Below are 16,774 nucleotides of genomic sequence, written 5' to 3' on the forward strand. Positions count from 1 at the left end.
CTTTAACTATGATGCTAACAAACGACTTACTAAAGTGAAAATATTATAAACTAAATAACTGCCATAAAGGCAACAAAGCCACATTATGAGTTCCTCCACAATTACAGCATTTTGGTTGCACTCCTGTTCCACACTTTCCATACCCACAACCAGCATGTCTCCTCTGCCTATACAGTTTTTAGCTATGTGTCCAAACCTTTGACAATTATAGCACCTCAATGGCTTTGGCACATACACCCTTACTGGGTAACTCATGAAATCCAGGAACACCTTCCCTGGCATTCTTTCTTCTTCAAATTCAATCAATACTGTTTCACTTTCCTTTTTCACTCCCTCCTTTATTGTTTTCAGTCTTTGAACATTCATTACTTTTCCTCCTTTGATATTCCTCTTTAACTCCTCCATATTTATACTCATTGGTACCCCCATGATCACTCCTTTACATCCATTACCATTTTGTGCTCCAACCCTCCCTGTGTATTCTACCTTACATTTTCCTATCTCTCTTAATTTGAGTGCTTTCTCAAGCTGTTCCTCATTCACACATCTTACCAATAGGTTGCCATCTTTAAGGACTTTTGCAAATACAATTTCCCCTATTTTATTTACCAGTGTTGTTGTTAGCACAAATGGGTTAATTTTCTTCATGTTTCCCTTGAGCCTTCTCATTAAACCTTATTATGACAACACCTTCTCTCTGAACTTGTTCATCTTCCTCACTTTCAGAGCACTCTCCACTGTCATTTCTTATTCTTTCACACCCTTTGTCTCAGTTTTCATTCATCCATCCCCTCACTATCTCCTCATTTCCTTTAATTCTCCCGTCACAACCATCCATTTCTCCCCAGCTGCCTCGCCAAAGTCAGCTGTTCAGCAGCTTGCTCAGCCTTGCTGCTAACCTGCACCAGAACCAGAAACACAGGCATGCACTGGCCAACCCTTGCCCAGTTCTGGGTGCAACCAGCCTCAACCATCAAGTGAGCCCCATGCCAAACAAATGAAGCTTCATCTTCTTCTATTTCCAGCAGTTTAGACGAATCTAGGCTTATTACTGCCCTCTGCAGGATGTACAATTGATTACAGAATTTCAAGAAACTCAAATTCTCAAATATAAGTTAGTCGCACGTAGAAACTGAATAATAAACTCTTCAATCAGATGGCGATTCTCTTGGTGGCCAAACAAAGATTTAATTGAAAAACAAAATACATTTAAGTCAGACAGCTTCATGAGCAATATTCTTCTTTCGATTTTATATTGATTACAACTCAGCAAAACATGCTGAACTGTCTCTGGACTACCACAATCACATAATCCAGTTGGATGTCTTCTTTAATACTTATCTTTAAGTATTAGTTTAGCCCACAATGCCCCAACCTAAATCTTGTTAATTTCACCATATCTCTATGATTTAAAGAGTAACAGTCTGAGACCTTTTTAACTAAAGGGTGACTAGAAAAGAAATGCCTTCCTTTTAATTCATTTTTCCAATCCTCTTGCCATTTCTTCTCTATGCTTTTTTTAAATCCTACTTCTCAATTCTGCTCTGCCTGGGGGTATTCTAATTCCTACTTGCCCGCTCTGTAAGGAAGACTTTGCAATGCCATCCACAATCTCATTTCCCTCCACCCCAGCATGCTCAGGTATCCATGTAAATCTGACTTCACAACTCATCTTCCCTATTCTAAACAAAGCTAAGAGAATCTCAATAACACCATCAGGACGAGCTTTTGATGTATTCCCTTTTATAGCCTCTAAGGCAGCAGCAAAATCTGAACAGATGACAACCCTGCATAGTCGAGAGTCTTCCATCCACCATAAGGCCCAGAGGATTGTTAACAATTCTGTTGCAAAGACAAACACCATCTGAAACCCGGTGACCAAACCCAACTCCAAGTTGAGACACGTACATCCCAAATCCTGCCTTTCTGCTCTCTGGGTCCACTGAGCCATCGGTAAAAATCTTCAGAAAAGATCCCCATTTATTATTTAAATATTCATTTACGATCAACATTGCTAGCAAATGAAGCTGAATCCAGGAGTTATTTATGTAGCCAGCCCAAAATGAGAATTAGGTGCTTCAATTAGAGCATCCAACAGAACAAGGGAAAACCAGAAAAACTGGAATAAGGAACGAGAATGCGGACTTCACAGAGCAGACCATGACAAACACTGAGGAATTTAAAGTTGTTGACTTCGTCCCCTCAGATCCTTCGATGAGGACAGGCTCATGGACTTTTAGTTTCCTCCTCCTGAAATCAATAATCACCTTTGGAGTTGGCTTCCCCACAGAGGCAGAGGTGGTATTAAATGGAGCATATTCTGCCTGGTGCTGTTCTGCAGGGATCTCTTCTGGGATCCCTGCTCTTTCTGATTTGTACACATGACTTAGATGAAGGAGTGGAAGGATAGGTTAGTAAGTTTGCAGATGACACAAAGGGTGGTGGTGTTGTGGATAGTGTAGAAGGCTGTCATAGGTTACAAAAGGACATTGATAGGATGAGGAGCTGAGCTACAAGTGACAGATGGAGTTCAATCCAAAGTGTGAAGTCATACACACTTGTCTGCCAGTTTTCAGCCCACCTTCCAGCTGATACAGATCCCACTGCAAGCTTTGATAGCCCTCCTCACTGCCCACTACACCCCCAACTTTGGTGTATGACCACAATTTGCTGATCCAGTTTACCATATTATCATCCAGATCATTGATATAGATGACAAACAACAATGCACCCAACACCAATCCCTGTGGCACACCACTAGTCACAGGCCTCCAGTCAGAGAGGCAAGTATCTACTATCTCCCATGAAGCCTTCATCAAATTCAATTTATGTTCTCATCCTGAATACCAAGAGAATGAACCTAAACCAGCCTCCCATGAGGAACCTTGTCAAAAGTCTTGTTAAAGTCCATGTAGACAGCATCTCCTGCCTTAATCAACTTTCCTGGTAACTACCTCAAAACCCTATAATTTTTATTAGACACAACCTCCTGTACACAAAGCCCTGTTGGCTACCCCTAATCAGGCCCAGTCTAATCCAAATAGTTATATATCCAGTCCCTTATGATCCCTTCCAATGACCTACCCACTGCTTACATCAGTCCTATAACTCCCCAACTTATTCTTAGAGCTTTTCTTAACCAGCACTAGCTATCCTCCAATCCTCCTGCAACTCACCCATGGCTAAGGATGTTTTTAACACCTCTGCGAGAACTCCTGCAATTTCTGCACTCTCTTTTGAGTCTTAGTATAAAGCAGTAGTAGGAAAAATATCATCGTTCTCAGTTAACAGTCCTCCTGCCTCTTTAACATTCTGTTCACTCAAGCTCTGCAAAACTCCTTCTGACTCACACCCCTATTGCTGAATAATATTAGCTCCATGTCTGGTGATGACTCCAGTCTGAAATTGTCATCCTTGTTCTGCTGTCCCTTATTGGTCTCATTCCTCACTGTATCCATTGTTCTTCGCCTGAACCTTGGACCTCCTCCATCAAGTATTTGGTGATGTTACATTATATCCTTTCATGAGGGGAACAAGCTTCACTTATCCCCCTAAAGGGTCTTGGGGCACATCAGTACTTAAAACACTGGATAAGTGCTCTATTAAAACACTGTTAGACATAATCTGAATCACTGTTCCCTCTAAGCTGTGCGGGTGTGCAGCCTTGCAGTAACTGAACTGCCCCCATCCACATAGCCTTTATTGCTGCACAACTGGAACGTTAATATGATTTTGAAATCTAGTTGTGAAATACCATATAATTAAATGTGCATTTTTGTGTGAAGAATGGGAACATCGAACCCTAAATTCCCCATGTATTTTTGTTTGCATTCTGTGTGGGGGAGGGGGATTTGGGGTCGATAGTCCTGGTCTATTTTTGTTTGTATTTTGTGTGAGGGAGGGGGGGTGTTTGGGAGATTGATAGTCCTGGTCTATTTTGGTTAGCATTCTGTGTGGGGGAGGGTGGATTTGGGGGATCGAGAGTCCTGGTCTATTTTGGTTAGCATTCTGTGTGGGGGAGGGGGATTTGGGGGATTGAGAGTCCTGGTCTATTTTGGTTAGTATTCTGTGTAGGGGAGGGGAATTTAGGGGATCGATAGTCCTGGTCTATTTTTGATTCTATTTTGAATGGGTGGGGGATTTGGGGGGGGGGGGTCGATAGTCCTGGTCTATTTTGGTTAGTATTCTGTGTGGGGGAGGGGAATTTGGGGTCGATAGTCCTGGTCTATTTTTGATTCTATTTTGAATGGGTGGGGGATTTGGGGGGGGGGTCGATAGTCCTGGTCTATTTTGGTTAGTATTCTGTGTGGGGAGGGGGATTTGGGGGATCGAAAGTCCTGGTCTATTTTGGTTAGTATTCTGTGTGGGGGAGGGGAATTTGGGGTCGATAGTCCTGGTCTATTTTTGTTAATATTCTGTGTGGGGGAGGGGGATTCGGGGGATCGATAGTCCTGGTCTATTTTTGTTTGTATTTTGTGTGGGGGAGATGGTTTTGGGATTGCTGACCCTTTTGCCGCTCTTTTCTTTCTCCGTTCCGTGGCTGTTAGGATAAGAATTTCAGTGTAGTATACATTGGTAATAAATGAACTTTTGGTAACTCATTGTTAATAAACATTAACGCTGTCCAGTCAAAACTATTTCGCCATTTTGCCACTGAGCCTATCAGTTGCCTGACAGGTTCCTTGTGTTGTGAGTTGCGGCTTGTTTTTGTTTGATGTGAAATACTCTATATTCTGACTTGTTCAGGTAATCTTTCAAAAAAAATAACCTAATAAGATTGTGTTAATTATAAAATTGTTAAAACATTTTTTACATTAATTTTGTTAACATTTTACTTTATTATAAATGTTTACTGACTTCGTTAAACTTTTCAAATCATAATTATTTTTAGCATTCTTGTTATTTTATTCTCCTCAGAATGTCAAAAAGCAAAGCAAAGGAAGAGTTAATGCTTTGAATTGTAAAGCTTGTACACAAGGTAGAGTGGCTTTTGCAACTCGTAGATACTGAACTATCATCTTCACATAAAAAAAACTAATAAAGTTGGCGATTATTTTACATTATCAAGATACTCGTGATGTTGTACTTGTGTGGAAGCGGAAGTTGGGGACAAGTAGTGGAAAAACAGGAAGAATGGAAGTTATATTAATTAAAATGGCATCTTAACCGGAGAATTCATAGAGACACGGTTACCAAATTACTCAGCCAGAAGAAAAGTAGAATTTTGCGCATATTAACTGAAACACCACAGGAACGTGAAGCAAGAGTGAAATGAGATGCGGGACAGAAGTCTAAATGATATGCTCAATGGGATAACATTATCTTCGCAATTAAAAATAATGCCTCTATGCCTTCCGTGCAAGAAGTCCATGCATGTGTGGCCAAATATGTAAATACGCCAGAGTTGGTACAACACGAACTTTATGTTTGTATTTGTTGAGTGCATCAGCTCAGTGTTTCAGAAACAGGTAATGGAAAAGTTGCGAAATCTGCTTTCCAAACACTAACTGCTCGCGGAAGTACAGACATCTCTCTACAGAAAATGTTAATGTTCTATTTTAAGTTTCGACTGGTAAACGAATTTTTCTGTAAGACTGTGGGTATTTTAAAACATGTGACAGTATCAATATTGTTGAAGCAATAAAGTAAGATTTAAACATCAGCAAAAATCCTGATATTCAAAAGGGGATGTTTACGGCAGATGGGGAAATGTTATGCTTGGAAAAAACGGTGGGGCAGCAGTTCTTCTGTCGGAGCACATTGAGTCCACGCTGAAAATCTGGGATTAGACGACGCATATGGAAAAGTTATCATTTAGGCAGGATACAGAAACACTGTATACAATGCTCAGCAGGTCGTTGGTTACAAAAGGAAAACTAGAAGAATTAGCTAATGTCGCAGAGCTAATTAAGTAAAATGGCTGACAAGACATTTTGCCGTTACTGCTTTAAGGGATTACAAAGTTTTGATCCAGAATTGCAAAGGGTGAGTTAATGAATGTAACGATCCAATCAGAAACTACTGCCTAAAGATCTTGACCAACCCGCAATCTGATAATACTAACATTTAGTTACAACTGGAAAGCTGGAAGGAAAAAGAAGCAGAGGCAGACAGAATGAAAATGAGATGGATTAACATCATGGTTAGAAACAGACGGGGCAACAACTACAATCCGGAGGGTCAGGGACCATGATGGAGGTGAGAGGCATGATCGCCCTCGCCGGACGGCAAGGCACCTGAAAAAAAACTGGCCGTAACGATATTTTAGAAGGTCTGGCATCTCTTTGTAAGGTCCTTCAGAAAAGTTGTTTGAATACAATTGAAGCACTACAATAGAAACAAGTTGTATCTTGGCGATACTGTTTACTGAATGAGAAAATCCGCTTGCATCTACAAGTTCTGACATCGATATTATTAGATTTATTAAATATGTGTGCAATTACTTGGGCAATGGATTTCCTGACGATGATTAAGAGAATGGCGAGCTTTTGACCCCGTTATTGCAAATGCAGCCAATTTTGCAACTGGAAGAGAATGATGTATGACTGACACAATACTCAAGCTCTTGTTACAAACCATGATGAAAACGTTTCTGAGAAAGTTGAGACTGGTTCAATTAAGACGCCCACTGGTATATTGAACTGTGCTTGGAAACGAAGAATTTGGAAAACCGTCAGTACCTGTTGGCATCGTTGGAATATTTCAAGCTTCTAGGGCTGACTGTGAACTTGGATTCAGTCTTGTGAATTCAATCAAATCTAAATCCAGAAGCAGACTAGAAGCGAACCTCTGAATGATCTAATGAAGATTAAGACGTATCTTTCATCTGGATGCGAAATTAATCCGGACAGTGTTCATAGGCAATGGATTTATAATAAAATAAGACAAGAAAAAGTTTAGGAAACAAAGAATTTTCTTTGTTGTATTGTATTCCATTGTACCCTTCAATCAATAAATAAAATCAAAATAACGCGATTTTTCGATTTTCATAGTATACATATTACAAAAATAAATTGTTTAAAGTGCCGCACAGTTTGCGGGCCGAGTAAAATATTCTGCTCAGAACCATGGTTGCTCTGCACAGCTGGAACAAAAATAGAAGGCAAGTTGATTTGAATTATGAAAATTTTTTCCAATCTTCATCACCACAGTGCTTTGATAGAACAGGCATTTGCTCTCTCTTACCTCTTGGTACTGCTTTCTATGGAATGATTTCCAACTAGTCCAGGCTTCATCCAGTGCTGGGTCCAAAGGAAAGCCAAAAGCTACTCTCAGAAATCCGACTATCACACAGCTGGCACTCAGAGGGAACTTCATGCTGAGGAGTCTGACAGAGCAAGGCCTTTGAAATCATCAACAATTGTGATTCCAATTCCTAGATACCTAAAGGGTAATTGCTTCTTTACTGTTGACGAACATTTGATTAGAACATTAGAAAGATTTTGACAAAAACAGGCTATTCAGCCCAGCAAAGATTGCCAAATTCATATTTGCATAGTGTTGAAATACCTATCAAGTTTAGATTTAAATGTCTCTAAGCTACTACCCTCAACTACACAACTAGGTAGTTTGTTCCATGTGTCCACAACTTACTGTGTAAAGAAAAGCTTTCTGATTTTAGTCTGAAATCTTCCTTTAACCATTCTCCACCTATATTAACTTTGAAGTAGCAATTGCCATCCACTTTGTTTTTGCCCTTAATGACTTTCAACAACTCTATCATGTTTCCTCTTATTCTATGTCTACTTAAGCTAAAAAAAAAATTATTTCTTTAAATCTTTCTCCATAGTCCATACCCTGCAAATCTGGAATGAGTCTCATCACCCTTCACTGAACTCTCCCCAGTCCCTCACACAATATGGGGATTTTACAGTTTAAAGAGAATGTCTCTAGACTTGAACTCCGCTGACCACATTATACAGTCCAACATTCTATTAGTCTTCCTAATCGCTTTTGTGCATTGTCTAGATGTTGGTAGTGATAAGTCTATCAGCAGCCCCAAATCCTTCTCATGCAGTGCACTTTCTAACTCAAGAACCCCCCCCCCATTGTATATTTATATCAAATATTTCTACTTCCTCTACTTTACATTTACTATCACTAAATTTCATCTGTCATTTATTTGCCCACATCTGGATCTGGGTTAGATCAAACTGTATTGATTTGCTGCCTGAATGATAACAGCCTGTTCCCCTAATTTTGTGTCATCAGCAAGCTCTCCTAATTTATTTGTTATGTGCTTATCCAAATCATTAATGTAAATTAGAAACAACAGTGGCCCCAAAACTGATTCCTGCAGAACCCAACTTTTAACATCTTCTAGGTGTAAAAATTATGTTCTCATCTTCACTCACTATTTTTGAACCAATTCTGGACCCATTCGCACACCTTACTCTGAATCCCTGCCTCCTGGAATCTGGCTATTAACCTCTTGGGGGTACCTTGTCAAAAGCTCTCTGAAAATCCAAGTAAATTATATCTACCACTATTACCACCATAAATTTTAGTTGCCTCTTCATAGAATTCCAGCATATTTGTAAAACATGATTTCCCCTTTCTGAACCCATGCCAGTTCTTATCATCTGCTTTTCCATCTCATTCTTCATTAATGTTTCTGTTATCTTGCCTGCTATACATGATAAGTTTACTCATCTGTAGTTACCAGGGTCAGCCTTCTTGTATGCCAGGACAATGTTAGCCCATTTCCAGTTCTGAGGGATTTTACCCAGTATTCACTGATTTTTGAAAAATACATATTAGGGATTTGTAAATACCTCTTTAAATACCCTTGGATATATTTTGTTTGGCCCTGGAGATTTAAACTTTCAGCCTTTTCAATTGAAGCAAGACTTCACTTTCTAAGATCTCTAAATAACTTAAAACAACCTTACTTTTCTCTGCACCCAATTCCATATTGCTAGCATCTTCACAAGTGAACATTTTAGCAAAATATGAGTTAGGAGTATCCACTTGTCAGGGACGGGGACAGGATTGGACCCAAATGCAGGACGCAGACACTGAAGTACTAGGGGTAGGACAGGATGGGGATACCATGGCATGCAAGGGGTAAGACAGGCAGAGCTGGATCCCAAAGTTCATGGCAGGGCAGGAGGATCCCTCATGGTGGGCCACATGGATCCCAGGCAGGGCCACCACCCAGGCAGAAACTCGGTGGCCTGGGCAAGTGAGGGGCACAATCCATGGGAAACAAGGGGAGGAAAGGGTAGGAGTCCTTAGGGCAGGCTGCATGGATCCTGGGCAGGGCCACCTCCCAGGCAGAAACACGGTGGCCTGGGCAAGGCACAGACACCTGGGCAGCTGCAGAGCACAACCCTTAGGGAGCAATGGGTGGAAAGGACAGAACCCCCACCAGGCAGCAGCAGTCCAGCCAGACCTGCCCAACAGAGGCAAGGGATCAGTAGGAGGCTGGGTCCAGGGTGAGCAGCAGGACTACCGTCATACACCAGGTACATTGGTAAAGGCAACCGACAGCACAGGCAAGGCAAATAAGGCAGAACAGCAGGACCAGCACACAGGAGAGAAGCAGGGGAACAAGACCAACCAGATAGAGCATATACAGAACAGGTCAGCAACTGGGGCAAAGCAGGATTTCAAGCAGGGCAGAACAGGATACAGAGCAGGGCAGAACCAGATCCAGAGCAGGACAACCCCACAACTAGGCTCTCTCTCTCGTTCTTGTTTTATGGTGGTTGGCACCCAGCTTAATGGTGCAATACCACCACCTTCTGCTCCGGAGTATGCGATGGACTCACATTCTATATCCTTTCACCCAATCGCACACATACACATACCCTAACCTACACTTTATCCTCCCCATCCTAGTACCCTGTTTCTGTTTATCCATCATATCCTATAAAAAACCCCTGTACCCTTTAAGCTAAAAATACCCTGACCTTTGTTCTCTCACCCATGCCCAGCAACCCTTTTAATGTGAATTCCTGCACCCCCAATTCCCTTAGATTAATTCTCATCACTCTCTTTATCCCATACTTCCTGCAACTCAGAACTACATGTTCTACTGACTCCTCTTCCTGACATTCCTCACACAGTCCTGGCTGGTGTTTCCCTATCAATTTCAATGTTTGGTTTAGTGCACAGTGCCCCAGCCTTAGCCTAGTCCACACAATTTCCTCTCTTCTTTATCTACTTCCTACCCTAGTACCTGCAACACTTTTTTGTATTTGATATAAATGCTTCCCTTTCCCCTCCCTGTCCCATCTTTCTTGCCTCATTTGGTTAAATTTTTCCCATATTACACACTTAACCTCTGCTTTACTGATACTAATGTGCATTTCTATGTTTTCTTTCTTTATTGCCCTCTTTGCCAACTCATCCACCCTTTCATTGCCTTTCACCCCTACATGTGCTGGAACCCATAGAAATTTAACATGACCTCCCTGATTTGGAACTCTTGTGACTGACTGAAGGACTTTATGACGTACATCTTGCCGGCTGTTTGAGTGAGAAGACCTTAAACGTGCTAGAACTGAGGATGAATCTGAGCATATCAACGCTTTGACAAGTCTAGCTTTCTCCACCCAACGCAACGCAACCAACACTGCCAACATCTCCACTGTATACACCGCTAACTTATCAGATGTTCTTCTGCTGATTGCAATTGCTTTTGCTGGTGTAGCCACTCCAAACCCTGTCACTCCTGTTTCAGGTTCCTTAGCACCATCCGTATAAATCTGAGTATAATCACTATACTTCTCCATCACATGACAGTTAAATGCACTTACCAAATCAGTTTTATACTTTCCTTTTTACCTCTAACAAATGCCAGTCTACGTCAGGCCATACCAGCTTCCGTGGAGCTACAACCGGATAAACTACTGAAGGACTTATCCTTAGATCAAACACTCCACATGATCCAGCAATATCATTCCCTACCCGACTAAAGTTTTCCCTCTGAAACCTCCCATTTTCCCAGGACTCCTGCAACACTCCTTTAGCAGGGTGAGAATCATTGTGCCCCTGCAAATTAACCCAGTAGTTTGCCATCAATTGCATCCTTCTTAATTCCAAAGGCATTATTCCCATTTCTACCTGCAGGGCTGATACTGGTGATGTTTTAAAAGCCCCACTGCACACTCTCAAAACCTGAGCCTGAATCACATCCAGTTTCCTTATAAGAGACCTAGCTGCTGATCCATATGCTACATTTCCATAATCCAACACAGATCTTACTAAAGCCACATAAATTCTCTCCAATGCTGAACAACTTGCTCCCCATTCCCTATCAGTCAAACATCTCATCACGTTTATTACTTTTTTAAATTTCTCCTCAACTTTCCTGATATGGTCTCCCCATGTTAATCATGAATCAAATACAACTCCCAGAAATTTAAATGATCCAACCCTTTCTAATTCAATCCCATACATCCTTAACTTCTTCCCTACTTCAATTCTTTTCCTAGTGAAAAATACAGTTTGAGTTTTTTTCCCACTGAAAATCTACATCCCCAATCATAACCCCACTCTACCACTTCATCAATTGCTCCTTGTAGTTTCCTGATTATATGCTTGGTGTTCCTGCCTCTTTTCCACAAGGCCCCATCATCTGCAAACAGTGACCTATCTGTATCCACTGGTACCTTTGTGAAGACATCATTGATCATAATGATGAAAAGTAACGGGCTAATCACACTACCCTGAGGTGTGCCATTAACCACTATGTACTGTTTTGATAATTCTGATCCAATCCGAACTTGAATTTTTCTACCAAACAAAAAATCTTTCATCCAATTAAAAACTCTCCCCCCAACCCCCATCTTGTGCAGTTTAATTAATAATCCTTCCTTCCACACCACATCATAGGCTTTTTCAATGTCAAAAAAACAGCAGCTACTGATTCTTTATTTGCCTGGGCCTTTATTTCAGTCTCTAACCTTATCACTGAGTCCATGGAATTCCTTCCCTTCCTAAAACCACTCTGATAACTTGCCAGCATTCCCCTCTTCTCAAGATCATCATACGATAACCTTTCAGTTATCATCCTTTCCATTACCTTACATATATTTGATGTTAGTGCTATTGGCCTGTAGCTAGTGGGTTTTGACGGATCCTTGCCAGGTTTCCTTATTGGAATTACTACTGCTTCTTTCCATGCACTTGGTAATCTTCCCTCCTCCCACACTCTGTTGTAAAGATGCAGTAACTTCAAGAGCACTCCTTCTCCTAGATTTTTTAGCATAACATAGCATATTAGATCTTTCCCTGGGGAGGTTGGTCTCGATCTCGATCTCTTTATTGCTCTCACCATTTCTGCCAAAGTAAATGGATCCTTAATTATAACATCTGTTTCTTTCCTCCTGTTTAACACACCCGAGTATTGACTCATTGCTCTTTCCCTTCAGAAGAATTTTCTGAACTACGTATCTTTACAAATGACTTGGCCATGATCTCAGCCTTATCCCTGCTGGAGACTGCTGTTTCCTCAGATATCATTACTGGATACTCCCCATTCCCTTCTATCTCCCCTCATCCTCTTAATCATTCCCCATACCTCTCCCACAGGTGTTGTTCTTCCTATTTTGTTGTGAAAACTCCTCCAACTTGCCCTTTTAGCTTGACGTATAGTTCTCCTCACCACTGCCTGTGCCTTCTTGTATTGAATCAAATGCTGCATATTATGGGTTCTTTTAACTAGCCTGAATGCTGTATTTCTGTTTTTTTTACAGCCTGACAAAATTCCTCTGTCCACCATGGCACTAGTTTTCTATTAATCCTATTTTTACTCCTGGGTATAGATCCTTCTGCTGCCATAATAATTGCTGAAGTCACCCGACTGTTTAATTCATCTCTACTTCCAGAAATGTCAATCTTTGTCAATGCTTCTTCACTTAACTTCTGGAACTTACCCCAATCTGCTTTTCCAAACACCCACTTTGGGACTCCCCCACCTGGTCTTATTTCAACTCTTTCACCCACTGAACATAAAACTGGATAGTGATCACTGTCTACTGTTGAAGCAGTCCAAACTCCCAAGTTGCTGATGCCAGCCAAGACATTACACACTAACGTGATATCTAATACCGATTCAGTTCCTGTTGTTATGTTTATCCTTGTTCCTCTACCATCATATCTTCAATTACTGTTCCATTTGAATCTGTAATAGGATCTCCCCCCCCCCCATATTGTGCTGTGAGCATTGAAATCTGCACACCACACTACTTTATGTCTATTTTGTCCTTTCCTTAGTAGGCTGTCCAAATCCAACCTTTTACATGGTTTGTAGTAGTTAATTATAACCACTCCCTCCCCTGTCCCCCATATTTCCACCACTATGTATTCCTGATCGTCTTTTTCCAGTACTCTATACTGTATACCTTGCTTGATTAACATAGCACAACCTCCAACTTCCCCTAGATTTCTATCTTTCCTTATCATTGTATACCCATGTACCACAAAGTCTAAAGCTGGTTTCAACCAAGTTTCCTGAATACACACTACATCCAGTTTTACAACCATTTCCTTAATAAAGTCCTTAAATTCCTGGCCGTTGGCCAGTAAACTCCTTGCATTCCATTGCAAAAGAATCACCATAATGAGTTCTAACCAACCTATGACACTTCCTGGCTTGACTGATTATTGAGGTTCTCCCTGACTTCTTCCCAGGTCAGTCCTACTAACCCTAAATGGTTTACTGCTGCCTTGACCACCAGCTGAATTTTGTCACTCTTTGACTTTACCTCTGTCATACTATTGATGACTCCTGCAATGAATGTTACTAAAGCTTTTTTCCCACATAAATCCTGTCATTTACTCTTCACTGCATCTCTTGCATCCCTATTGCTCTCTGGTCAATAGGAGCATTATTCTATTCTCTTGACATTCTTACAGCTTCTGCATAAGTGATCTTTCTTTTCACTTTTATTTCTTGAATTTTATTCTCCCATCTCATAACCTCACACCCATTAATGCCACATTATGAGCTCCTCCACAATTACAGCATTTTGGTTGCACTCCTGTTCCACACTTTCCATATTCATGATCATCCCCACATCTCCTCTGCCTTTTACAGTTTTTAGCTGTGTGTCCAAACCTTTGACAACTATAGCACCTCAATGGCTTTGGCACATATACCCTTACTGGGTAACTCATGAAACCCAGGAACACTTTCCTTGGAACTCCTTCTTCAAATTCAATCAATACTGTTTCACTTTCCTTTTTCATTCCCTCCTTTGTTGTTTTCAGTCTTAGAACATTAATTACTTCCCCCCTTTGATATTCCTCTTCAACTCCTCCATGTTTATACTCATTGGTACACCCATCACTCCTTCACAACCACCATTTCATGCTCCCACCCTCCCTGTATATTCCACCTTACATTTTCTTATCTCTTTTAGCTTGAGTGCTTTCTCAAGTTGTTCCTCGTTTGCACATCTTACCAATAGATTGCCATCATTAAGGACTTTTACAAATACTATTTCCCTTATCTTATTTGCCAGAGTTGTTGTTAGCACAAACAGGTTAATTTTCTTCATGTGTCCTTGCTCCTTCTCATTAAACCTAATTATGACAACACCCCCTCTCTGAACTTGTTCATCTTCCTCACTTTCAGAACTCTCTCCACTGTCATTTCTTATTCTTTTATTCCCTTTGTCTCAGTTTTCATTCAACCATCCCCTCAGTATCTCCTTATTCCCTTTATTTCTCCTTTCACAATAATCCATTTCTCCCCAGCTGCCTACCTCTGATCCCAAATCCCTGTCCTACTCCTTCTCTACTCTCTTTCCCTCAGCCCCTTCTCTCACCTTGTCTGCCATTACCACACCCAGGCAACCCCCTCCCAGCAATTCCCACTCTCTTTCCCTCAACAAGTTTCAAACCACTTTCACACATACACCAACTGAATTCAAAGTCCAGTTCCAACTCCAGCCCACAACTAGGCTCGGTCCCCGAGCCCCTTTTAAACACCTGCCCCCTAATAGGCAACAGGTGTACCTCCTTAAGCCAAGATGATCCAGGAGAGCTGGCTGCAAGGCCCGGATCCGGAGTCCGCGGACTGGAGCAAGACCCGGAAGGCGGGCTCCGGACAGGACCCCAACACCACTATGCCCTTCTGTGCATAGTTCAACATCCCACTATTATGCCTAATGCACTGAACCTCCTCCTTGACTTTTATTTTACTACGAAAGTATTGAAAAAATCTATTGGGGTCAATCATAGCAATTTCAGCAATACCCCTCTCAACCTGCCTTTTGGCAATCCAAATTTCCCTCTTGACTGTTGCTCTCGTATTTTCATCTGCCCTACAGTTAACAACATCTCTATTTTTCTGTGTTCTTATTTAGCTCATTTTTCTTCAATAATTTTTTATGTTTGTCTTTATTTGTCTTTGTAGTTGATCTGTTGTTTTTATTGCTTCTCCTGACCTTGAGTATGAACATTTCCTGCACTGCGTGTATTACCTCTTTAAGTCGACCCCATTGTTCCTCAGCTGATTCAACATCAAGCAGTTCCTTCCAGCTTACCTTCCGAAGTCTTTGCTGCATCTGCACAAACTTGACCTTTTTTGAAATTCAACTTAATGGCTTTGGTTTTTACTAATATACTCTCCCAAAAACTTTTCGAGACTAACAATGTTGTGATCTCTTGTTCCTAAAGGCTCAACAGCTTCTGTGCTCAAAGTTCTGTCCTGATTGTTACAGAATATCAAATCATGACAGGTCTTCCCTCCCTTTTTGTTGGTGCATTAACATACTGGGCAAAAAAAAAACAAATCACTCAATAACTCAATGAATTCACTTTCCTGTAACCTATTAGTTACTGGGTTCTCCCACTCAATATTTAAAGTCACCCATAACTATAACATCACCTTCAGAACTTGCTTTTTTTTTAGATATTCTAAGAGTGTTGTTCATTAAAATCACTATCAACATTAGAGGTCTATAACATACATCCAATGTTATTCCTTTATATGTTAACTTTCAGTTCTCACCCCAGTATCTTCACTAAGTCTCAATTTATTCCCTATCATAAGCAGACTCATGTTTAAATTCTCTCTTATGTAAATGGCTACTCCACCACCTTTCTGATCTTGCCTATCCTTCCTAAGTAAAGTACATCCTTGAATACATCAACACTCTTTGAGACCAACCAGGTTTCAGTTATTTCTATTATATCATACTTACACGCACTTGCAGCAAAATTCCAGCTCATTTATTTTATTCTTAATACTTACCGCACTTATACAGGCCATCCTTAGTCTATTACTGTTGATTCTGACCCATTTTTACATTTTTCAAGCCTGAAATTTGTTTCTGACCTAATATATTACTCTCCACCAAGGTATTTAAACAGTTGAGCCTGGCCTGTTAAGTTCCCTAACCCCATTCCCTAGCTTAAACAGTCCTCAATTAACTGAAGCATACACCTGCTTAGTACATTAGTGCCCCTTTGGTTCAAATGCAACCCGCCACGGTAGTACAGGTGCCATCTGCCCCAATGTTCCATAAACCTATGCCCCCTAACCTACACCATGATCTGAGCCATGCTTTGAATTTTCTAACCTCCTCCATCTTACCTGAACTGGTGCATGGCACAGGCAGACCACCTCGTCAGTTCTGCCCCTAAGTTTCCCACCTAACTCTTTAAACTTGTCTTGCAGAACTGACAGCCTGCCCTTACTTACGTCATTTGTTCTGATGTGGACAACGGCTATGGGATCCACTCGGCTCTGGCCAGGAGCTTACCTTCTGGTCCAGCGAGGTCTCCTACTTGTGCTCCTGGTAGGCAACACACCATA

General features: G+C 41.1%; 1 protein-coding gene across 1 annotated transcript in view; it reads right to left on the minus strand.

The window, feature by feature from the left end:
• The window catches only part of LOC132406261 (procathepsin L-like), a 53,610-nt gene extending 37,982 nt beyond the window's left edge, over nucleotides 1-15,628 (minus strand). Inside the window, exons 1-2 of the mRNA XM_059991658.1 lie at nucleotides 15,501-15,628; nucleotides 7,186-7,327 (exon numbers count right to left, since the gene is read on the minus strand). Coding sequence (XP_059847641.1) covers nucleotides 7,186-7,317 — 132 coding nt within the window. The 5' untranslated portion in view covers nucleotides 7,318-7,327; nucleotides 15,501-15,628. The remainder of the gene's footprint in view (nucleotides 1-7,185; nucleotides 7,328-15,500) is intronic.
• Nucleotides 15,629-16,774: the final 1,146 nt, after the last annotated feature.

The sequence above is a fragment of the Hypanus sabinus genome, chromosome 16, assembly GCF_030144855.1.
Source record: "Hypanus sabinus isolate sHypSab1 chromosome 16, sHypSab1.hap1, whole genome shotgun sequence".
In the NCBI taxonomy this organism is placed as follows: Eukaryota; Metazoa; Chordata; class Chondrichthyes; order Myliobatiformes; family Dasyatidae; genus Hypanus; species Hypanus sabinus.